The 25,284-nt window shown below is 43.0% G+C and overlaps 1 protein-coding gene and 2 non-coding genes across 3 annotated transcripts in view; all 3 read left to right on the top strand.

Moving 5' to 3' along the window:
• Positions 1-25,284, top strand: part of EIF3A (eukaryotic translation initiation factor 3 subunit A) — a 49,559-nt gene that overhangs the window by 19,171 nt on the left and 5,104 nt on the right. The window contains exons 8-19 of the mRNA XM_023224456.2: positions 868-972; positions 1,355-1,453; positions 2,790-2,906; positions 3,111-3,296; positions 4,517-4,864; positions 6,264-6,368; positions 6,451-6,564; positions 12,869-12,991; positions 13,522-13,675; positions 14,203-14,387; positions 20,725-20,813; positions 22,388-23,166. Coding sequence (XP_023080224.1) covers positions 868-972; positions 1,355-1,453; positions 2,790-2,906; positions 3,111-3,296; positions 4,517-4,864; positions 6,264-6,368; positions 6,451-6,564; positions 12,869-12,991; positions 13,522-13,675; positions 14,203-14,387; positions 20,725-20,813; positions 22,388-23,166 — 2,404 coding nt within the window. The remainder of the gene's footprint in view (positions 1-867; positions 973-1,354; positions 1,454-2,789; positions 2,907-3,110; positions 3,297-4,516; positions 4,865-6,263; positions 6,369-6,450; positions 6,565-12,868; positions 12,992-13,521; positions 13,676-14,202; positions 14,388-20,724; positions 20,814-22,387; positions 23,167-25,284) is intronic.
• On the top strand, positions 1,085-1,213 carry LOC111550830. Its single transcript, XR_002734182.1, has one exon. It is a non-coding gene; the product is annotated as a small nucleolar RNA SNORA19 (small nucleolar RNA).
• On the top strand, positions 2,374-2,501 carry LOC111550829. The gene has a single exon (XR_002734181.1). It is a non-coding gene; the product is annotated as a small nucleolar RNA SNORA19 (small nucleolar RNA).

A 25,284-nucleotide genomic window follows, 5' to 3' on the forward strand; every position in this document is an offset into this window, starting at 1 on the left:
TTTGTGTGCATATACCACACCTTATTGTAGTCAAGATACATGGATGCTTATAAAGGGGAAGTGTTAGAATGGTGTCAGTCTTGTACCCATTTTACATTAGAGTTAACCTTAGCCCTGAGTGCTCGCGTGTGTGGGCGCCCTCCTGACTTGGGGATGCGATCTGCCAACATTTGCCTCAGTTTTGTTACCCACTCTCTATGGGTACACACTTCTGTGCTTTGCTCTGTCCCTGCAGTTATTCTGTCCTTGGGTTCACAGTTCCAAAAAAACATGACATATTCCATGGTAAAATTGAAGTCCATATAAATGGGGTGATATGTGAAATTCTTTTTCTCACAGTTACGTTTGTGAGATTTATTCATGTGTTCTATGTAGTTGTTCTTTTTTGTGCATTTTTGTTTATTTTGTGAACACATAATAATAGGACAGCACTATCCTATTGATGAGTATGTGAACTCTCCCCAGTTTGGAGCTATTAGAAATAGTGCTGTCGTGATCATTTTTGTATGACAATTTATATAAAAGTAAAATTCTGGTATTTTCCTTGTTATTGGTAATAAAATATTCTGTTGGCCACAGTAGTTGTCTTTGTGAATATTTAATTGGTTGTAGTTGTGTTTTTTAGAGTTTCATTTCCTTTTTACATACCTGTGGGGCTTTTCACCGTAGGTTAGTGTGCATAGCGTGGGGCAAGAGACCCAGCATAGTTGTACTTTGGATTCATTTTTGGTAAATTTAGAGGAGGTTGAGGCTTGATGATTTTTTAAATCATTTTCCAGATTTCCAATGCTATCATTTATACTAAGTTCAGAATTTTAGTTGGAAAATTTCCTTTGGTAGTTACATCTTTTGTTTTGCTTACTGTAGGTCAGATTTAATGTACTACAATATGTTGTCCCAGAAGTGAAAGACCTTTACAATTGGCTTGAAGTAGAATTTAACCCATTAAAACTGTGTGAGCGAGTCACAAAGGTAAGCCTTTGTATATAAGTTTTGGTTGCCACCACAGAGTTGGCCTTATTGCAGTTTTGAGTTGTATTGATACTTGTTAAGAGAGAAGTTTTGTCCTATGTGTTGGAATTCAGTGCACATTTCATTGTCTTTTTTCTTTATTTCAAGAGAAAAGATATTTCTGATGTGCTAAACAAACATTTGGAGGTTAATTAGCAGCATGACTAATTTAGCCATTGCTGCCAGTCACCTTCAAACAAGTATCAGTAGCTTCATGATACATTTTGTATTTCTTTGCATTGGATGATGTTTTCGTATATTAAAAAAACTGAAAGAGTTTTAGATGTTTTAGTATCTATTATGTAGAAAGGATAATTCTCTTTCAACTTAATGAATTTTATAGGTTCTAAATTGGGTTAGGGAACAACCTGAAAAGGAACCGGAATTGCAACAGTATGTGCCACAACTGCAAAACAACACCATCCTCCGCCTTCTGCAGCAGGTAAAAATAAAGTGTTTTGTGGAAGAATTGGAATTTCCTTGATTGTGTGTGCTCATCATGAAACTAAAAACTGGAAAAATCTAGAACTGCCTAGGAAGTGAGAACCTCCCCATGTTCTGCCCTTGCCAAAAATTAGTCTATTATATTACTTTGAAAATCAGAATTATTATGTTTACGTAATTTGTAGCGCACCATTGTTTTTTTGGTCAAACACTGTCTTTGGGCATTTTTCCTTGTTAGTAATGTATGGGCTACCTTATTCCATTTAAGGTACCATGGTGTATTTATTCAGACTCTCTTGATGAAAACCTGTATTACTAGATTCTTTTTTTTCGTGTTAGAAGTCTTGTAGCATTGATCATCTTTCATACATATATCTTTGCATACTTCTATTACTTTCTGTGGCATAAGAAGTGGAATTAGTCATATTGTTTATGAATTTAAAGCTTTCATAGCTATTCAGAAGCGTGGATTAATAGATCCTCCCACCGTGAGTGAATGAGACAGCCTTTTCATATATTTTAGTCCAGGGGCTTAAGTAAGTGCTCCCATTTTGTTTTCCATTTGTTTCATTTGGGAAGGAGGGCCTTTTATTATATTTTCTTTTTTTTGAGACGGAGTCTCGCTCTGTCGCCCAGGCTGGAGTGCAGTGGCCCGATCTCGGCTCACTACAAGCTCCGCCTCCCGGGTTCACGCCATTCTCCTGCCTCAGCTTCCCGAGTAGCTGCGACCACAGGCGCCCGCCATCTCGCCTGGCTAGTTTTTTGTATTTTTAGTAGAGACGGGGTTTCACCATGTAGACCAGGATGGTCTCGATCTCCTGACCTCGTGATCCACCCGTCTCGGCCTCCCAAAGTGCTGGGATTACAGGCTTGAGCCACCGCGCCCAGCCCTTTTATTATATTTTCATCTCAGTATTTATGCACGTGTCATTGACCTGCTTCTATATATGTGAGCAGTGTTATTTCTTATGTGCTATACAAATAATTGAAGGCTAATTAGCAGTATAACTATAAAAAGTAATGCTGCCAGTCTCCTTCAGACAAAAATTCTGTAAGAAGTGTTTAAATATATTTGGTAAGTAGCAGGTTTTTAGACTTTTTTGTTTTACGACAACTAGGATTTGAAAAGATGATAGGTTTGAGGAATGGTATGGTAATGGTTCTCAAAGCATGGGGTTTAGAGTTGATAGTCTGGGATTAGCATTCTGGCTTTGACAGTGTACTGCTAACAAATTCTCTGGCATAATTTCTACTTCCAATGACTCATGAGATTGCACATAAAAAGTGCTGAATAAATAGTGACTAGTGTTATTAACCCTATGTTTTCTATGCAGGTGTCACAGATTTATCAGAGCATTGAGTTTTCTCGTTTGACTTCTCTGGTTCCTTTCGTTGATGCTTTCCAACTGGAACGGGCCATAGTAGACGCAGCCAGGCATTGCGACTTGCAGGTAGGTATGTGCTGTAAGGAGATAGGAGAAGGCCCTTGAGGACTAGAAAGACACATATCTTTTGTTTCTCAGCTTTTGGTACAGTGATACCATTTTAAAGTTTACTGAGTGAACTTTTCCAGCTTTTGTATATGACATTCTTCTGTTACTTTTTGACTTCATGCTTACTTACGGATTTAACCATTGATAATTTAATTTTTAAAGGTTCGTATTGATCACACTTCTCGGACCCTGAGTTTTGGATCTGATTTGAATTATGCTACTCGAGAAGATGCTCCGATTGGTCCTCATTTGCAAAGCATGCCTTCAGAGCAGATAAGAAATCAGCTGACAGCCATGTCCTCAGTACTTGCAAAAGCACTTGAAGTCATTAAACCAGCTCATATACTGGTATGCATCTTCCCGGGGAAATAAATCCCAGAAGTTCTGAGGGACTCTTGCGCCATGTCTTTCACAAAGAGGTTTGAGACAGTATCTGAGAGAAGGGATTTATGATATATTTCCTATAGAATTGTACTTGGTAGTTTTGTTATTTGATCAAATACACAAATCATTGAGCTTTCTTCCATCGAACAAAATACTCCTCTGTGTAGGTAATGTAAAAGTATGGATTATGTTACAGAAACAGTAGAGTAGACATAGGATTCCTCAAATAGTGAAGTACCGTGAGTGGATTTTTCCCTCCTGCTTAACTGATTTCTTTCTTTTTTTTTTTTTTTTTTTTTTTTGAGGCGGAGTCTCGCTCTGTCGCCCGGACTGGAGTGCAGTGGCCGGATCTCAGCTCACTGCAAGCTCTGCCTCCCGGGTTTATGCCATTCTCCTGCCTCAGCCTCCAGAGTAGCTGGGACTACAGGCGCCCGCCACCTCGCCCGGCTAGTTTTTGTATTTTTTTTTTTTTAGTAGAGACGGGGTTTCACCGTGTTAGCCAGGATGGTCTCGATCTCCTGACCTCGTGATCCGCCCGTCTCGGCCTCCCAAAGTGCTGGGATTACAGGCTTGAGCCACCGCGCCCGGCCTTTTTTTTTGTTGTTTGAGATGGAGTCTCACTCTGTCACCCATGCTGGAGTGCAGTGACGCCATCTCGGCTCACTGCAGTCTCCACCTCCTGAGTTCAAGCAATTCTTGTGCCTCAGCCTCCTGTGTAGCTGGGACTACAGGCACGTACAACGTGCCCAGCTAATGTTTTGTATTCTTAGTAGAGATAGGATTTCACCATGTTGGCCATGCTTGTCTCAAAACTCCTGGCCTCAAGTGATCCACCCACCTTGGCCTCCCAAAAGTGCTGGGATTACAGGCGTGAGCCACTACCTGTAACAAGTTATTTCTTGTTTGTGAGCTCTGTTAATGAACACACCTAAGGTAGGTTTGGTGCAGTGAAAAGTTGTCTTAGCTAGGAGAGCTTCTTTAGCTGCGTCATTGCTATTAAAAGACTGAGTAGGAGCAACACCATAGCATTTGATACCCAAAACAAACAGCTTGGATAGTGTCATCTTCCATTATCAAATGCAGATGCATAGAAAATGCATCAGGATTATTTTGTAATTTCTTTAATGCCTAATACCAGAGAATGTTAATTTTGGTCATTTAAAAAAATTCATTTGTTTTTGAAGCAAGAGAAAGAAGAACAGCATCAGTTGGCTGTTACTGCATACCTTAAAAATTCACGAAAAGAGCACCAGCGAATCCTGGCTCGCCGCCAGACAATTGAGGAAAGAAAAGAGCGCCTTGAGAGTCTGAATATTCAGCGTGAGAAGGAAGAATTGGAACAGAGGGAAGCTGAACTCCAGAAAGTACGGAAGGCTGAGGAAGAGAGGCTGCGCCAGGAAGCTAAGGAGAGAGAGAAGGAGCGTATCTTACAGGAACATGAACAAATCAAAAAGAAAACTGTTCGAGAGCGTTTGGAGCAGATCAAGAAAACAGAACTGGGTGCCAAAGCATTCAAAGATATTGACATTGAAGTATGTAGCATTTTAGTCATTAAAAAGCTAGTTTTATCCAGGTATTTTGTACTCTTAGAACCATAGTCCTGTACCATTCGTTGGCTTGTTGAGTTATTTCACACATTTTGGTACAGCTGGTCATGACTAAATCTGTGAGTAAGCATATGTTTATTGCTCTGGGAAGTTTTGTGTTTTTTTGTTTTTTGAGATGGAGTCTCTTGTCGCCCAGGTTGGAGTACAGTGACGTGATCTCGGCTCACTGCAACCTCAAGTGATTCTCCTGCCTCAGCCTCCCAAGTAGTTGGGATTGTAGGCACCTGCCACCACACCCAGCTAATTTTTTGTATTTTTGGTAGAGATAGCTTTTCACCACGATGGCCAAGCTGGTCTCGAACTCCTGACCTCAGGTGACCTGCCTGCCTCAGCCTCTCAAAGTGCTGGGATTACAGGCGTGAGTCACCGCACCCAGCCTGCTCTGTGCAGTTTTAACTACTATATGTTAATCACAGAACAGGTTGCGTATCCCTTACCCAAAATGCTTGAGAGCAGATATCTTTCAGATTTTGGATTTTTTTGGATTTTGGAATATTTGCATGTATGTATAATGAGATATTTTGGGGATTGGAGTAAAGTCTAAACACGAAATTAATTTGTTTTATAAGACTTTTTTTTTTTTCTTTTTCTTCGTGGGAGATAGTCTCACTCTGTTGCCCAGGTTGGAGTACAGTGGTATGATAGTGGCTCACTGCAACCTCTGCCTCCCAGGTTCAAGCAGTTCTCTAGCCTCTGCCTCCCAAGTAGCCAGGATTATAGGGGTGTGCCACCACGCCTGGCTAGGTTTTGTATTTTTTGTAGAGATGGGGTTTCACTATGTTGGCCAGGCTGGTCTTCAGCTCCTGACCTCAAATGATCTACCTGCCTCAGCCTCCCAAATTGCTGGGATTACAGGTGCGACCCACCACACAAGGCCTGTTTCATAGACGTCTTATACACATAGCCTGAAAGTAATTTTATACACTATTTTACGTAATTTTGTGCGTGAAACAAAGTTTTAATGCATTTTTACTGACCTGTCACCTGGGTCAGGTGTGGAATTTTATACTTGTGGCACCGTGTTGGTGGTCAGAAAGTTTTAAAATTTAGAGCATTTCAGATTTTGGGTTTTCTGATTACGTTTGCTTACCCTGTTGAGTGGAGTGTGGGTAGATGTAGGTTGGAGGAGTGAGAAAAAGATGTATGGATATTTTTTTCCTTATGGTCAAGTGGAAATAAGGCTATTGTATAATGTTTTCACATTTCCTAAATTATCGTCCATTGTAACAAAGCAATTTAGGATTTTATTCTAGAAAGCAGTGAGTTATGTTAGGCATTGCTTGTTTATCCTTATTAACAACTGTGGATTTGTATTACCTTTTAGGACCTTGAGGAATTGGATCCAGATTTTATCATGGCTAAACAGGTTGAACAACTGGAGAAAGAAAAGAAAGAACTTCAGGAACGCCTAAAGAATCAAGAAAAGAAGGTAAATGAAAGGATTGGTAAACCTTTAACATACCGAGTTAAGAGAGATTTTTAAAAACTACATGTGTTGTCATGTCATTCAGATTGACTATTTTGAAAGAGCCAAACGTTTGGAAGAAATTCCTTTGATAAAGAGCGCTTACGAGGAACAGAGAATTAAAGACATGGATCTGTGGGAGCAACAAGAGGAAGAAAGAGTAAGTTTTTAATTTAATTGTAATATTTTTAGATTGTAATTAAATCCTCTGCCAGTGATGGAACCAAGCAGTCAGAATTGCTTTATTTTGTATTCTTCTGCTAGAAATGGTGCTCTAATGGCTGCCTATGAACAGATTGGTAGAAAGATGGAACATTTCATGATAGAGATTACAAACGAAACTTGGAAAACAAAGGACAACTGAAAAGCCCATTTTACAAAAAACTGCTTTATGTACAGTTTAAATGAGTAAATTGTATGGCATGTTTATACAACTCATAGTTTTCAGTTTACTTGCAGAATTGTGCAGCCATCTCCACAATCTAATTTTAAAACATATCTCAAAAAGAAATTCTAAACCATTAGCAGTAGTCATCCCTATTCTTCCCCACCACCCCAGCCCTAGGCAACTGCTAAACTACTCTTTTAGATTTGCTGCTTCTGGACATTTTCTGTAAATGGAATTGTGTACTGTGTGGTCTTTTGTGACTAAACAGGTCATTCTGTAGTTTTGTTAATTTATAGTGTATATTATATTTACTTAATAATACAAAAGGAGAGTTTACAAATGCTTATGGCACCAAATATGTAATAAAAGTGAGTGAACAGATCTGGTTTAAAAAAGTAACCATAAGCAGGAGACAAACATCAGTGTAGAATGTAATAGGAGAATGCAACCTTTTCTTGGTTTCATCTGAATGTTGTCACCTGGAGATTAATGGACCTAGGATTGCCAGCTCTTCCCATTTTTTCAGGAGAAGTTGGAATTTTTGTGATAATTCTCTTAACATGTAAATATTAAAAACTAATTAGAAAATTGCTGCAGACCAAATTGGGTTGATTTGGAGCTTTCCATTTTTTCACATAGGGCAGAATGGACATAGCCATATATCATCTTGCATTGATTAAAATGCCTTTAAAAATTAAACCATGGTGTTTGGTATTACCATGTCATGTTTATTATTTTATTTTATTTTTATTTATTTATTTGAGACGGAGTTTGGCTCTGTTGCCCAGGCTGGAGTGCAGTGGCCGGATCTCAGCTCACTGCAAGCTCCGCCTCCCGGGTTCACGCCATTCTCCTGCCTCAGCCTCCCGAGTAGCTGGGACTACAGGCGCCTGCCACCACGCCCGGCTAATTTTTTGTATTTTTAGTAGAGACGGGGTTTCACCATGTTAGCCAGGATGGTCTCGATCTCCTGACCTCGTGATCTGCCCGTCTCGGCCTCCGAAAGTGCTGGGATTACAGGCGTGAGCCACCGCGCCCGGCCAATTTTATTTTATTATATATAGGCAAACCTTGTTTTATTGTGCTTCACTTTATTGTGCTTTTGTGGTGTTACCCAGACAGGTCTCAAAGTCCTGGGCTCAAGCGAATCTCCTGGCTGGGCCTCCCAAAGTGCTGTGATTATGGGTGTGAGCCACCATGCCTCCTCCAGCCCCCCCATATTATTATTTTTATTCTTATTTTTTCTTTTACAAATTAAAAGTTTGTAGTAACCTTGTATTGAGCAAGTCTGTTGACACCATTTTTCCAACAGCATGTGTTCATTTCATGTCTCTGTCACATTTTGGTAATTCTCAAAAGTGTTTCATACTTTTTCATTATTATATTTGTTATAGTGATCACTGATCTTTGATGTTACTGTTGTAATTATTTTGGGGTGCCACGAACCACTCTCATATAAGGCGGTGAACTTAATCTGTAAGTGTTGTGTCTCTTCTGACTGTTCTACTGACTGGCCATTCCCTGACTCTCTCTCCCTGTCCTTGAGCCTTCCTATTATTCCCTGAGACATTTATATATATATATTTATTTATTTATTGAGACACGGTTTCATTCTCTTGTCGCCCAGGCTGGAGTGCAGTGGTGCAGTCTTGGTGCACTGCAACCTCTGCCCCACCAGGATCAAGTGATTCTCCAGCCTCAACATCCCAAGTGTGTTTTCAGTGGAGACGGGGTCACCATGTTGGCTGGGCTGGTCTTGAACTCCTGACTTCAAGTGTTCCGCCCACCTCAGCCTCCCAAAGTGCTGGGATTATAGGTGTGAGCCACTATATGCCTGGCTCCTGAGACATAATACTGAAATTAGGCTAATTAACAATCCTACAATGGCTTTTAGTGTTCGAGTGAAGAGTCGCGTGTCTCTCACTTTAAATCAAATGCTAGAAATGATTAAGCTTAGTGAGGAAGGCCTGTTGGAAGCTAGGCCTCTTGAACTAATCAAGTTGTGAATGCAAAGGAAAAGTTCTTGAAATTAAAAATGCTACTCCAGTGAACACATAAACAGTGAGAAAGTGAAACAGCCTTATTGCTGACCTGGAAAAAGTTTCATTGGTCTGGATCAAACCAGCCACAACATTCCCTTCAGCCAAGCCTGATCCAGAGCAAGGCTGTAACGCTCAACAGTTAATACTACATTGGTCGGGCGCGGTGGCTCAAGCCTGTAATCCCAGCACTTTGGGAGGCCGAGACGGGCGGATCACGAGGTCAGGAGATCGAGACCATCCTGGCTAACACGGTGAAACCCCCTCTCTACTAAAATACAAAAAAAAAAACTAGCCGGGCGAGATGGCGGGCGCCTGTAGTCCCAGCTACTCAGGAGGCTGAGGCAGGAGAATGGCATGAACCCGGGAGGCGGAGCTTGCAGTAAGCTGAGATCCGGCCACTGCACTCCAGCCTGGGCGACAGCGAGACTCCGTCTCAAAAAACAAACAAACAAAAAAAAAACAGTTAATACTACAAAGGCTGACAGAGGTTAGAAAGCTGCAAAAGGCTGGGCCTGGTGGCTCAAGTCTGTAATCTCAGGACTTTGGGAGGTCGAGGTGGGCGGATCACTTGAGGTTAGGAGTTTGAGACCAGCCTGGCCAACATGGCAAGACCCCATCTCGACTAAAAATACAAACATTAGCCGTGCGTAGTGGCAGACACGTGTAATCCCAGACACTCAGGAGGCTGAGGCAGGAGAATTGCGAACCTGGGAGGCAGAGGTTTCGGTGAGCTGAGATTGTGCCACTGCACTCCAGCCTGGGCAACCGAGGGAGACTCTGTATCAATAAATGTATAATATATATCTATATATGTAAATAGATAAGGGAAGCTGCAGAAGGAAAGTATGAAGCTAGCCAAAGTTGGTTCATAAGGTTTAAGGAAAACCGTTTTTATAACATGAAAGTACAACGTGAAGCAGCAAGTGCTGATGGAGGAGCTACAGCAAGTTATTCAGAAGATTTTGCTGAGATAGTTGATGAAGGTGGCTACACTGAACAAGAGATTTTCTTGCTGTTTTGAGAGACAGGGTCTCGCTGTATCACCCAGGCTGGAGTGCAGTAGCGCGATCTCAGCTCCCTACAACGTCTACCCCCTGGACTCAAGTGCCCACTTCAGCCTCCTGAGCAGCTGGGACCACAGGCGTGAACCACCATGCCAGCTTTTTTTTTTTGTATTTTTAGTGGCGACGGGGTTTTGCCAGGCTTCCCAGGCTGGTCTCAAACTCTGGAAGTCAAGCAGTCCGCCTGCCTCAGCCTCCCAAAGTGTTGGGATTACAGGGGTCAGCCATGGTGCCCAGCCAATAGATTTTCAGTGTAGATGAAACAACCTTCTGTTGGAAGAAGATGGCCAACTAGGTCTTTCATATGTAGAGAGAAGTCAGTGCCGAGCTTCAGAGCATTGAAGGGTATGCTCACTAATGTTTAGGGGTTAATGCAGCTGCTAACTGGAAGTTGAAGCCAATTCTCATCATTCCAAAAATCCTAGGGTCCTTAAGAATTATGCTGCATCGGCCGGGCGCGGTGGCTCAAGCCTGTAATCCCAGCACTTTGGGAGGCTGAGATGGGCGGATCATGAGGTCAGGAGATCGAGACCATCCTGGCTAACACGGTGAAACCCCATCTCTACTAAAAATACAAAAAACTAGCTGGGCGAGGTGGCGGGCGCCTGTAGTCCCAGCTACTCAGGAGGCTGAGGCAGGAGAATGGTGTGAACCCGGGAGGCGGAGCTTGCAGTGAGTTGAGATCCCGTCACTGCACTCCAGCCCAGGAGACACAGCAAGACTCCGTCTCAAAAAAAAAAAAAAAAAGAATTATGCTGCATCTACCCTTTCTGTGGTCTGTGCATGAAAGAACAAAGCCTGAATGACAGCATATCTGTTAATAGCATGGTTTGCTGAATATTTTAAGCTCCCTATTGAGACCTACTGCTCAAAAAAAGAAAGAGTTTTCAGAATATTGCTGCTCATTGACAATGCATCTGATCATATGACAGCTCTGATGGGGATGTATAAAAGAGATTAATGTTTGTATTCATGCCTGTTAACACAGTATGCATTCTGCAGCCCACAGATCTAGGGATAACTTTTGTCTTTCAAGTCTTATTATTTAAGAAATACATTTCATAGGGCTGTAGCTGCCATAGTGTTTCCTGTGATGGATCTGGGCAAAGTACATTGCAAACCTGCTGGAAGGAATTCTTCATTCCAGATGCCATTAAGACCATTTGTGATTTGTGGGAGGAGGTCAACATATCAACATTAGCAAGAGTTTGGAAGAAGTTGATTCCAAGCCTCATGGATGACTTGGAGGGGTACATGAGTAGAGTGGAGAAAATAATTGCAGATGTGGTGAAAACAGCAAGAGAAGTAGTTAGATGTATACGCTGGGTGGGGTGGCTCACACCTCTAATCCCAGCTCTTTGGGAGACTGAGGTGGGCAGATTGCATGAGTCCAGGAGTTGGAGACCAGCCTGGGCGACATGGTGAAAACTTGTCTCTACAAAAAAATAGGAAAATTAGCCAGGCGTGGTGGAGTGTGCCTGCAGTTCTAGCTACTTGGGAGGCTGAGGTGGGAGGATGTGGAGGTTGCAGTGAACTGAGGTGGTGCCATTGCACTCTATTGCTTGGGTGACAGAGACAGACCCTGTCTCAAAAAAAATAAAATAAAACCACAAAAAAAGACCATAACCTGAAGATGTGACTGAATTGCTGCAGTCTCATGATAAAGCTTGACTGGGTGCGGAGTTGCTTCTTATGGATGAGCAAAGTAAGTGGTTTCTTGAAATCTCCTGGTGAAAATGCTACGAACATTGTTGACCTGACAACAAAGGATTTAGAATATTCCATAACTGTAGTTGATAAAGCAGCAGCAGGGTTTGAGACGATTGGATCAAACTGAAATTCTACTCTTTTTTTTTTTTTTTTTTTTTGAGATGGAGTCTCGCTTTGTCGCCCAGGCTGGAGTGCAGTGGCTGGATCTCAGCTTACTGCAAGCTCCGCCTCCCGGGTTCACGCCATTCTCCTGCCTCAGCCTCCCAAGTAGCTGGGACTACAGGCACCCGCCACCTCGCCCGGCTAGTTTTTTGTATGTTTTAGTAGAGACGGGGTTTCACCGTTAGCCAGGATGGTCTTGATCTCTTGACCTTGTGATCCACCCATCTCGGCCTCCCAAAGTGCTGGGATTACAGGCTTGAGCTACCGCGCCCAGCCCCAAAATTCTACTCTTAAATTAAAAACTGTCAACCAGTGCCACATGCTAGATAAATCTTTTGTAAGAGGTTGCAATCGGTGTGGCAAACTTCATTGTTACCTATTCTAAGAAATTACCAGTCATCCCATCCTTTAGTACCCGCCACTCTGATCAGTCAACAGTCGTCAACATTGGGGCAGGATTCTCCACTAGCAGAAAGATGATGACTCATTGAAGGCTCAGGTGATCACTAGCATTTTTTAGGAATAAAGTATTTTTTGTTTTCTTTGAGAACAGGAGTCTCATCATGTTGTCCAGGCTGATCTTGCACTGCTGGGCTCAAGTGATTCTCTTGCCTCAGCATACTACTGCATCCCACTTACAGTATTTTAAAATTAAAGTGTGTACATTGGTGTTTTAGATAGACATGCTGTTGTATACTTTGATAGATTGTAAACTTTTATATGCATCGGATAACCAAAAAATCTGTGTTACTTGCTTTATTGCAATATTTTCTTTATTGTGGTGCTCTAGAACCAAACCTGCAGTGCCTCCAAGGTGTGTCCGTATCGTATATCATAGTTTTTCCTTTGTAAAGTTCCTGGTTTCGTGGGGCTAAAAACTCTCTCTCCTAAATGCCTCAGGATTACTTTGTCTACCTCTTGCCCCTAGTTGCCTTCTGGGGACCTGTTGACATGGATGGTAGTTAATGCTTTTGTTTTTATGGCATGATAGAAGGGGCAGTGAAGCAGCTTCTAATTTTTCAAGAGTATTTGTGAGTAATTTGGGGTTGATGAGTAAAAAAAAGTGATGCTTTGAAATTTCACTGTATTTTGTACTTGCAGATTACTACAATGCAGCTAGAACGTGAAAAGGCTCTTGAACATAAGAATCGAATGTCACGAATGCTTGAAGACAGAGATTTATTTGTAATGCGACTCAAAGCTGCACGGCAGTCTGTTTATGAGGTGAGCTTGCTGATTTTTGGGAAATGTTGATTCGTGAGCTTTCTAGTATTGGCTTAAGTGTTCTCCCTTAACAAATTGGTATATTCTGTCTTGAGTTACTATGTATAACGGTCATTCAGATAATAGTAGAACTTTTTGGATAATATTTTATAAGCAAAACAATCACCTAAAGAAATTGTTCTAAAGGTGAAAGTTGAATGCATTGTTTAATACAAGTTTTGTTTACTGTTTTTGTTAGAAATGAAAAAACTAGATCAAAATGTCCCGGGCTTAGGTTCTAATTTGATCATTGAATTTATTTTGTATAAAGAAACCCACTGGATGTAGATAATATCAACAATTTAAATTTTTTAAAATTCGGCCTGCTGACTAGTTAATGGTCATTTGGAAGTTAGAGTTTTTGTTCTGAGAGGTTGCTTTCAATGATTCTAATACACTTGAGAGTCTTTTGTAAACCTAATAGCTTTCTGCTAGTTTGTTGCTCTTGACAAAATATGTCCTTTTTGGGTTGGGGGTTACCTCGATTGCAGGAAAAACTTAAACAGTTTGAAGAGCGATTAGCAGAAGAAAGGCATAATCGATTGGAAGAACGGAAAAGGCAACGTAAAGAAGAACGCAGAATAACATATTATAGAGAAAAAGAAGAGGAGGAGCAAAGAAGGGCAGAAGAACAAATGCTAAAAGGTACACAGGTCGAAAAGGATTGGAGGGGTGCTAATGGAAGGTCGGTGTTAGATCTAGTTTTTAGTCATCTTATGTAGAAAATACAGGAATCAAGGTAATTGGCCTTTTAGCACGGTAATTAACTGGATCTCAGAACCCGGTTTGCTGTATGTGAAGTTGTTACATCATCTACCAACATTTCCCCACACATTTGATGTTCTTTTAAAAATTAATACTTTTTGTTTTTTATCACCGTATTCTGTGTATTAACATTTATTGAGGAATACATTCCAGATGATGGCTGTTAAATGATGCTGTATCTGGAATCCCAGATTGCTCAGGAATTCTAGTATCTTATTATAAAACTATAGTTGAGGGGTGTAGTACTTGTTTTATTGACTGTGTTCTGTCATGTAGCTGATTACAAACTATTTTAAAATTCTTTTACTTGTACATTATGCTACCTGTTTAATACCAGAAAAGTAGAACTAGCATTGGGGGAAGATATGGCTGGGAGGCACACTTAGTAACCCTAATCAATGGTCTAGAGCGGGAAGAGAGAGAGCGCGCTGAACGAGCAAAACGCGAGGAAGAACTACGAGAGTATCAGGAGCGGGTGAAGAAATTAGAAGAAGTGGAAAGGAAAAAACGCCAAAGGGAGTTGGAAATTGAAGAACGAGAACGTCGTAGAGAGGAAGAGAGAAGACTTGGCGATAGTTCACTTTCTAGAAAGGTGAGTATAGGGTTTATTGATTTTCTTTTGTTTTAATGTGATTTTTTTTTTTTTTTGGTTGAGACACAGTCTTGCTCTGTCACCCAGGTTGCCCAGACTGGAGTGCAGTGGTGCAATCTCAGCCTCCGGATTCAAGTGATTCCTGTGTCTCAGCCTCCTGAGTAGCTGAGATTACAGGCACATACCACCACGCCTGGCTGATTTTTGTAATTGTGATGTATTTTTATCACCCAGTTCTCTTCCATGATACCTATGTAAATGTATTTAAATCAGTTATTTTCACATCTCTCTCTCTCTCTCTCTTTTTTGAGACAGAGTCTCACTTCATTGCCCAGGCTGGAGTGCAGTGGTGTGATCTGTATGTCGGCTCCCTGCAACCTCTGCCTCCCAGGTTCAAGCCATTCTCCTGCTTCAGCCTTCCGAGTAGTTGGAATTATAGGCACCCAACACCATGCCTGGCTAATTTTTGTATTTTTAGTAGAAAACACAAAATTTTCTACTAAAATTAGAAACATGGTTTCACCATGTTGGCCAGGTTGGTCTTGAATTCCTGACCTCAAACGATCTGCTTGCCTCGGCTTCCCAAAGTGCTGGGATTGCAGGTGCGAGCCACCGCACCCAGCCCATGTTCACCTCTCTTTTTAATGTGGTAGTTTTCTCTTCCCAAAGAACAGAAGGCACCTAAGGGGGAAAGAATTATACTTGTCTTAGCAAAGATGGAATTTTACAGGGTTAAGCATACTTTTGTGTGTGCATGTCATGAAAGTTTTGTCCATGGCACTGCTGAGTTTGCTACAGAAGAGGGAGTGCTGCTGAGTTCCTTGAAAGACATCATCGTCTGGCTGGGCGTGGTGGCTCATGCCTGTAATCCCAGCACTTTGGCAGGCCGAGGCATGTGGATTGCGAGGTCAGGAGTTCTAGACCAATCTGACCAACATGGTAATATCCTGTTTCTACTAAGAATACAAAAATTAGCCAGGTGCGGTGGTGGCTCGTGTAATCCCAGCTACTCAGGAGGCTGAGGCAGGAGAATTGCTTGAACCCAGGAGGTAGAGGTTACAGTGAGCCGAGATCACGCCACTGCACTCGAGCCTGGGTGACAGAGCAAGACTCTGTCTCGGGGAAAAAAAAAGACATCATCGTGAATTTAGAGGATGATGAGTTCTGTAGCTCCTTGGTAGGTAAAGATGTGTTTGGTGGCCAGCAGCTGTCAGCAGCACCTGGGAACTTGTTAGAAACGCAGACTTTCAGGTCCAGCCCCAAAATTTCTGAATCAAAGTATGCAATTTAACAGGATTCCTAGGTGATTCAAACTCAGCTCTAAATGCTGATTTTTAATTGCACTAAGGTTCAGAACGGACCTGTGTTCCTTTCTCTGTCTTGTGTCTGGAATTCCCTCTCCTGATTGGTGTTACTGGTATCTGCTTTGTCACAGCTTTGAACCTGCTCTTCCTTTTTTCTTTTCCTACATTACTGCCTTAATTCAGATTTTTCTTACCTGCAGTACTTGTTGGTCTACTTACTAGTCTCCCTCATCATCATCTTCCTCCAGCTTCAGACCTTCCTCTACGTTGTGATCTGCTTGATTTTTCATAATACAGCATGTTTGATCACTGTGCCTGCGGTTGGGCTTCAGACCTTTCATTGGTTGATACTCATTACTGAGAGCCAAAGGTTTTAAAACACGCCTTAGCAGTCTTTCATGTTGCTGCCGTTTTCATCAGTTTCGTCTGACACTATTTTCTTCTTAGTCACCTGTGCACCAGCCATTGGAGAGCAAGTTTTCTGCTTTATTCTGTGTCTGTGGCATCTGTCTGCACGCTCTTCCTTTTGCTTGGGAGGTGCCCTGTTTGCCCCTTAAAGTATTGCTTGCTTACCTTTCACTCAAAAAGCTCAAGGATGTCTTGCATGCCTTTTCTCTGCTCCTCTGTTTTTGCCACACCTGTATCAAATGCTTATCTGTATGCCTAGACTTGATACTAGTTATTTATGTGTCTTCAGTTTAGGTTATTCTTACTGCTAATTTGTAGTTTTAATTCCTTGGTATTCAGTAAATGTCTGTATGATTTACAAGTTTTTGGAATTTAATAATACATTTTCCTTTGTGTTCTAAAACCATGGTCAGGTTTTTATGAATGTTTTTTTCTGTTGGGCACAAAGTTCTATGTGTGCATGAAATCAGCTGTTTTGTTGTTTAAATATGCTGCGTCTTGTTAGTTTATGGGAATGTTTCCTTAGGAATGTGAGGAAGCTTCTGAGATTATCCTTTTAGTTAGCATTTGCACATGTGTTTGTCCACCCTTTTGTACATTTTCAGCCCCTTGTTTCTGTTTTATGTCCCCTCTGCCCCCCCCCCACCTTCCCTTTTTTGGGGAGAGTATAGTTTAATTTACTTGAATGTAACATGGTAACTAGTGTATTTGGTTTTATTCCTAACACTTGCTTTGGAGCTTTTTATTTGCTTCTATGTCCCTGGCACCACTTCCTTTTTCTTTAAGCCAAACTTGAAGAACTTTTCTAGGTTTTTGTTTTGTTTTTTGAGATAGAGTCTCTCTCTGTTGCCCAGGTTGGAGTGCAGTGGTGCAATCTCAGCTCACTGCAACCTCCGCCTCCCGGTTTCAAGCAATTCTCCTGCCTCAGCCTCCCGAGTAGCTGGGATTACAGGCGCGTGCCACCATGCCTGGCTAATGTTTGTATTTTTAGTAGAGATGGGGTTTTTCACTATGTTGGCCTGGCTGGTCTCGTACTCCTGACTTTGTGATCCACTCGCCTCATCCTCCCAGAGTGCTGGGATTACAGGCATGAGCCACCATGCCTGGCCTCTAGGTTCACTTTTATTTTCTCTATTCCACTAATTTTTTTTTTTTTTGAGACAGAGTTTTGCCCTTTTTGCCCAGGCTGGAGTGCAATGGCGTGATCTCAGCTCATTGCAACCTCTGCCTTCCAGGTTCAAGTGATTCTCCTGCTTCAGCCTCCTGAGTACTTGGGATTACAGGCCTGTGCCACCGTGCCCGGCTAATTTTGTATTTTTAGTAGAGATGAATTTCACCATGGTTGGCCAGGCTGGTCTCAAACTCCTGACCTCAGGTGATCCACCCACCTCAACCTCCCAAAGTGCTGCGATTACAGGCGTGAGCCACTGTGCCCGGCCACCATTAATTTTTTCCTACATTTAAAAAAAATCTTCCACAGTATAAAATACAACTTTCCTTTGCCTTTCAGAACAAAAAAAAAATCATGAGCATACCTTGACTTGTATTTTATTGCAGTGAACTGGGTATTTTTGTTTCTAGATCATTACACATTATCTTTCCTCTTAGTATTCACTTAAAATTTTATATCCATATTAGCAAACATTATTTAGTCTCAAGTATGTTTACACTGCATCATGTTTTCCCTTTGTGAGTACTTTTTGATTCTTGATCAGTTGTTTTCAGAATGTCTTTGCGTATGTCTCAGGTTTTTTCTCTCACGGTTGAACAATGGATAGTTCATTATTTGGCCAGTTCAAAATCATCTTTTCAGAAATAATAGAGGTCTTTGCTTCTCTTTGTAGTACACAGTGTTACAGAGGGGAGGATTTTTGATACTAGTCTTCCTCTTATTCTGTAGATACTGTTTCATTCCTTGGAAACATTATTTTTCTCCGTACTTGCAGTAAAGGAAGTTAAAACTGTCGCTAAGACTGTGTTTAGACACCTGAGTGTTTGGTCATCTTGTTTCTTTCTGGTCTTTTGCCCTTTTGGTCTAAGGATTCAGTTTCCTTAGAGCAGACAAAAATCTCCTAATTTAAGGAAACTGTTCTCCTTTTTATCTGTTCTTGCTCTTTCAAAGTTCTCTTTATATCTTTAATGTTTCTTTCATTCTCTTCATCTGTTGTTTGTACCAGGTTCTCTGAGATCCTGGTTCAATTTGTTTGCTCATCAGCTGGGACCATTCTGCTCTTGGATCTGCTGGGGCAGGCACATTGGTTCACGCCTATAATCTCAGCACTTTGGGAGATCGAGGCAGGTGGGCGGATCACTTGAGCCTGGGAGTTCGAGACCAGTCTGGCAACATAGTGAGACCCTGTCTCTACAAAAAATACAAAAATGAGCTGGCCATGGTGGTGCATGCCCAGCTACTTGGGAGACTGAGATGGAAGTATGGCATGAGCCCAGGAGGCAGAGTTATTTCTTTTTGCTTGTTTAATGGCCATAACAGCCATCCTTCAAAAGTCTTTGGCGGTTGTAATAGTTGTACTATATCCTCTAAAACCTTGCTTTCTTTGTTGAGTATAAATTGGCAAGGCAGGCATCGGGGATGGGAGAAACTTGGCCTTCTGGCTATGTTTGTTCCCTCGATTATGGTGCCCATAAATTCCTTTGACTGTTACGTTTCTATTTTTCTCTCAAAGTGTTTACTTGGGAAAGTCTCTTAGAACAACCCCCACCTTAAGAGACAGTCCAGAATCATTAGCTGTGATGACCTGGGACTAACTGTTTTTCTGGCCATTCTTGTCTTTCATTGCTTCTCATCTCTAGTTGTTATTTTAGACTTTCATTGCCAAGACATTTTTTCAAAAATTCAAATAGAGGGACAGATGTGGTGGCTCACACCTATAATCTCAGCACTTTGGGAAGCCCAGGCAGGTGGATGAGTTGAGGTCAGGAGTTCGAGACCAGCATGGCCAACATGTTGAAATTCTACCTCTACTAAAAATACAAAAATTAGCTGGGCATGGTGGCAGGCGCTTGTAGTCCTAGCTCCCTGGCAGGCTACGGCTCAAGAATCGCTTGAACGTGGAAGGCAGAGGCTGCAGTTAGCTGAGATCATGCCACTGCACTCCAACCTGGGCAAAGGAGTGAGATTCCATCTCAAAAAAAAAAAAAAAAAATCAAATAAAGGTTCTTTTATTCACAAATTGAGGCTGTAGCTTATTCTTAGCTTTGTAGTTTTTGTTTTGTTTTGTTTTGTTTTGAGACAGAGCTTCACGCTCTAGTGCAGGCTGGAGTGCAGTGGTGCGATATTGGGTAACTGCAAGTTTTGCCTCCCGGGTTCAAGTGATTCTCCTGCCTCGCTTCTCAAGTAGCTGGGATTACAGGCGCCCGCCACCATGCCCAGCTAATTATTTTATATTTCTAGTAGAGATAGGGTTTCACCATGTTGGCCAGGCTGGTCTCGAACTCCTGGCCTCAAATGATCCACACACCCCAGCCTCCTAAAGTGCTGGGATTATAGGCGTGAGCTACTGCGCCTGGCCAGCTTTTAAATATTTATTTTAGTCTTCCCACCCTATCATCAGATCTCTTAAAATATCTTCCAGAGTTCTCACTTGTCTGATAATGACTTTAGGTTACATTTGTACGACCAGCCACAATGTGTCAGAGGATATTTATGATTAAAATTGTGTATGCATCCTACCCTGCAAAGGGTGTACCAGATTTACTTTTCACAATTCTTAATGTCATCAAGGTACTTTGTTTTTTTTTTGTTCGTTTTTTTTTTTTTTGAGATGGGAGTCTTTGTTGCCTAGGCTGGAATGCAGTGGCGCGATCTTGGCTCACTGCAAGCTCCCCCTCTCGGGTTCATGCCATTCTTCTGCCTCAGCGTCCCGAGTAGCTGGGGCTACAGGCGCCTGCCACCACGCCCGGCTCATTTTTTATATTTTTTTAGTAGAGATGGGGTTTCACCGTGTTAGCTGGGATGGTCTCAATCTCCTGATCTTGTGATCCGCCCGCCTCGGCCTCCCAAAGTGCTGGGATTACAGGCGTGAACCACTGCGCCTGGCCCATGCCCGGCTGATTTTTTGTATTTTTAGTAGAGATAAGGTTGCACCCTGTTAGCCAGGTTGGTCTTGATCTCCTTACTTTGTGATCCACCTGCCTTGGCCTCCCAAAGTGCTGGGATTACAGGTGTGAGCCACAGCACCTGACCCATCAGAGTACTTTGAATAGAGAAGTACTTTTAATTTAACCACCCCCTTTAGACATTAAATAAAATGTCTCCACCTTTCTTTGCTTAGTAGGCCCTGTGGTGTCCATTTCAGGGTACGGGGCTTTTTTCACGTTCTTCAAAGGGGATTTCTAGTTGAAGGAAATCTGTAGAGGTGTGTGTTCCCAGGTTGCTTTCCAGCAGTGTTATATCAGTTTGTAAGGTCACCCACAATATATGAGACTACTAATTTCCCTGTAGCATCAGTCTGATCTCAGATTAAAAAATAAATAAAATTTTAAAACTTGCTTATTTAAGGGCTTCATATTGTTATAAGTACAAAAAATATTTGAATGGTAATACCAGTAGTTGTAATAGTAAATGGTTACCAATATAATGCCTCTTTTTCACTTTGTCAATGGAGGACTCTCGTTGGGGGGATAGAGATTCAGAAGGCACCTGGAGAAAAGGACCTGAAGCAGATTCTGAGTGGAGAAGAGGCCCGCCAGAGAAGTAAGTAGAGTTGAGGAAAATAATGCTGCTCCAGTTCCTCAGTTCCTGTTAATATCTTTTTTCTTTTCTTTTTGAGACTGAGTTTCGCTCTGTCGCCCAGGCTGGAGTGCAGTGGCATGATCTCGGCTCACTGCAAGCTGTGCCTCCCGGGTTCACCATTTTCCCGCCTCAGCCTCCCGAATAGCTGGGACTGTAGGTGCCTGCCACCATGCCCGGTTAATTTTTTGTATTTTTAGTAGAGACGGGGTTTCATCATGTTGGCCAGGATGGTCTTGATATCCTGACCTTGTGATCCGCCTGCCTCGGCCTCCTAGGGTGCTGGGATTACAGGCATGGGCCACCGCGCCCCGCCTCTTGTTAATATTTTATCGGTGATTTTAAAATTTGGTTCATTTTGTAGAGGCAGGGAAAGGAGAGCCGTGAAGAATTGTGTGCATGTCTGATCGTGTGTGGGTTTGGTTTTTGTTTTTTTGGGTCTGCTGCCCAGGCTGGGGTGCAGTGGCACGATCTCAGTTCCCTGCATCCTCTACCTCCTGCGTTCAAGTGCCTCAGCCTCTCGAATAGCTGGGATTACAGGTGTGTGCCACCATACTTGGCTACTTTTTGTATTTTTTAGTAGAGATGGGGTTTTGCCATATTGCCCAAGCTGGCTTTGACCTCGACCTCAAGTGATCTGCCTGTCTCAGCCTCCCAGATTGCTGGGATTACAGGCTTGAGCCACTGCACTTGGCTTGTTTCTTTCTTTTTTTGTTGTTGTTGTTGTTTTGAGATGGTGTCTCACTCTGGAGTGCAGTGGCGCGAACTCGGCTCAGTACAGCCTCAACCTCCCTGGACTTAGGTGATCGATCCTCCTGCCTCAGCCTCCTGAGTAGCTGGGACCACAGGTGTGCTCCACCATGCCTGGTTAATTTTGTTTGTTTGTTTCTTTGTTTTTGAGACAATCTTGCTCTGTCACCCAGGCTGGACTGCAGTGGTGGGATCTCGGCTTACTGCCTCTGCCTCCTGGGTTCAAGCAATTCTTGTGCCTCCCAAGTAGCTGGGATTACAGACATGCACCACCACTTCTGGCTAATTTTTGCATTTTTAGTAGACCCGAGGTTTCACCATGTTGGCTAGGCTGGTCTTGAACTCCTGACCTCAAGTAATCTGCCTGCCTCAGCCTCCCAAAGTGCTGGGATTATAGGTGTGAGCCACCACGCCTGGTCAATTTTTATTTTTTTATAGGGATGGAGTTTTGCCATGTTGCCCAGGCTAGTCTCATGCTCCCGGGCTCAAGCAGTCCTCCCGCCTTGGCCTTCCAAAGTGCTGGGATTACAGGTGGGAGCGACTGCGCCAAGCCACTTGTCTTACAATTAAGTAGAGATGGGGTTTTGCCATGTTGGCCAGGCTGGTCTTGAACTCCTGACCTCAGGTGATCTGCCTGCCTCTGCCTCCCAAAATCTTGGAATTAAAGGCGTGAGCCACTGCACCCAGCCCATACTGAAGATTTAAAAAAGCGTGTCAAAAAAAAAATCCCCAGAGGATCATGTGCTTTTTTATTTTATGTATTTTTAATTGTTCTTGTTGCTGTGTAGGGAGTGGAGACGTGGAGAAGGGCGAGATGAGGACAGGTCTCATAGAAGAGATGAAGAGCGGCCCCGGCGTCTGGGGGATGATGAAGATAGAGAGTCCTCTCTTAGACCAGATGATGATCGGGTTCCCCGGCGTGGCATGGATGATGACAGAGGCCCTAGACGTGGTCCTGAGGAAGATCGGTTCTCTCGCCGTGGGGCAGACGATGACCGGCCTTCTTGGCGTAACACAGATGATGACAGGCCTCCCAGACGAATTGCTGATGAAGACAGGGGAAGCTGGCGTCATGCGGAAGATGACAGACCACCTAGACGAGGACTGGATGAGGACAGAGGAAGCTGGCGAACAGCTGATGAGGACAGAGGACCAAGACGTGGGATGGATGACGACCGGGGGCTGAGGCGAGGAGGCGCTGATGACGAGCGATCATCCTGGCGTAATGCTGATGACGACCGGGGTCCCAGGCGAGGGTTGGATGATGACCGGGGTCCCAGGAGAGGGTTGGATGACGACCGGGGTCCCAGGCGAGGGTTGGATGACGACCGGGGTCCCAGGCGAGGCATGGATGATGACCGGGGACCCAGGCGAGCGCTGGATGATGATCGAGGACCTTGGAGAAATGCCGATGAAGATAGAATTCCCAGGCGTGGTGCAGAGGATGACAGGGGCCCTTGGAGAAACATGGATGATGATCGTCTTTCAAGACGTGCTGATGATGATCGCTTTCCCAGACGGGGTGATGACTCAAGACCTGGTCCTTGGAGACCATTAGTCAAGCCAGGTAAAATTCTATTTCCTAGAATATGCTTAAGTGTTCACCTGTAAAAGTGAAGTTCTGATGGATAAATGTCAGGGCTATATTGTTATTTTCCAGGTAAACTTGTCTTTTATCTTCAGTATCATTTGCAGTGACTTACCTGTCAAAAGTTTGCCTTCAGAATACTACCATCCAAAGCATAAATAACCTAACCCCTTTCTTCTTTTGTGATGTGCTCTTTATTTTCCTTCTGCTTCGTTGACTGCTTCTTTGAAGGCTCTTCCTGTACTCATCCCTTCAGTATTGGTGTGCTTTTCAGATTTTACTGGGAACTAGCCTCCTTTTAAAAATAAATAATTGAAACCAAAATGTACTTTATATATTTATTTCTGCCAAATGAGAGATTATGTACGGAGGAACTCGTTTTACTTTACTTTTTTTGAGACAGGGTCTTGCTCTGTTGCACAGGTTGGTGTGCAGTGGTGCAATCATGGCTCATTGTAACCTTGGATCTCCCTGATTCTAGGGAGCCTCCCACCTCAGCCTTCTGAGTAGCTAGGACTACAGGCGCATGCCACCACACCCTGCTAATATTTTATTTTTTTGGAGAGACAGGGTTTTGCCATTGTTGCCCAGGCTGGTCTCAAACTCCTGGGCTCAATTATCCTTCTGCCTCTCCCTCGCAATGTGAAGTGCTAGGATTACAGGTGTGAGGAACTGCGCCCAGCCTCGTTTTCTTTCTTAGTCCTGGGCCTGCTTGTTGTTTAATACTTTATTATTTGTGAGCAGTTGTATACATGTCTGTGACACACGTCTATTACCATTTTCTTTTTTCTTTTTTTGAGATGTCTTCCAGGCTGGACTGCAGTTGTGCGATTTCGGCTCACTGCAACCTCTGCCTCCTGGGTTCAAGCAATTCTCCTGCCTCAGCTTCCCAAGTAGCTGGGACTACAGACACATGCCACCATGCATGGCTAATTTTTTTTTTTTTTTTTTTTTTGAGATGGAGTCTCACTCTGTCACCCGGCCTGGAGTGCAGTGGCGTGATCTTGGCTCACTGCAAGGTCCACCTCCCAGGTTCATGCTATTCTCCTGCCTCAGCCTTCCGAATAGCTGGGATTACAGGCACCCGTCACCACGCCTGGCTAATTTTTTGTATTTTTAGTAGAGACGGGGTTTCACCATGGTAGCCAGGTTGCTCTCGAACTCCTGACCTCGAGTGATTCACCCATCTTGGCCTCCCAAAGTGCTGGGATTACAGCGTGAGCCACTGCCCTGGCCAGTTTTCTCTAGGTAATTTCTGTGTACTGCACACAGGTGACAGCTGCTTACTGCATATAGCACATTTCCACTTGGTAGTCTTACTGAATGTCAGACACAGCCTATCCAAAACTAGACTCATCACCATCACATACAGAGGTTGCAGTGATCTGAGATCACGCCACTGCACTCCATCCTGGGAGACAAGAGTGAGACCCCGCCTCAAAAAAAGAAAAACAAACGCTGTTTAGTGGCCCCAAGCACATGGTGGCTAAGGAGAAAATACATGTATTAGATAAGCTTTGTTCATGAATGAGTTACAGTGCTGTTGACCATGAATTCATGAATTGTAACTCATTCATGAACACCCATCCCTCTGATTCTCTTCAGGGGCATCACTGTCCACCTAACTGTCTGAGCTACGAATCTGGGAGTTGTTTTGTCTCTGTTTCATCCTTTATGTTAAATGTTTATTTAGTTCAGTTCTGCCTTTTTGATGTTCCTGAAATCCACCCTCTTCTCCATTCCCATTGCTTATACTTGGTCCTGGCTCAGCATCATTTTCCTCACCCCCAACTGGTTTTTGCTTCCTCTCTTACTCCCAGTTTTAATTTGGGGTATGGGGGAAATAACTAGAGCAGTTGTTCTAAGTGCAGATCAAAGTGAGCCGCTTCCTTGCTTTCCCCAGTTGTTTCTGTTGCCTACTTTATCTCTTTTAGTCTCACTTCATTCCACTGTTGAGCTGTTACCTTGTGTAAGCCATTTAATTTTTCTTTGCCTCATGTTAAATGGGGTAACAGTGTAGCAGATGCTTACTGATTTGCTAATTATAAAGTTGCCATGAATACTGAACTCCTGTTCCTAGGGGAAATACAAGGTTAG

Source organism: Piliocolobus tephrosceles, chromosome 9 (assembly GCF_002776525.5).
Source record: "Piliocolobus tephrosceles isolate RC106 chromosome 9, ASM277652v3, whole genome shotgun sequence".
NCBI classification, from domain to species: domain Eukaryota; kingdom Metazoa; phylum Chordata; class Mammalia; order Primates; family Cercopithecidae; genus Piliocolobus; species Piliocolobus tephrosceles.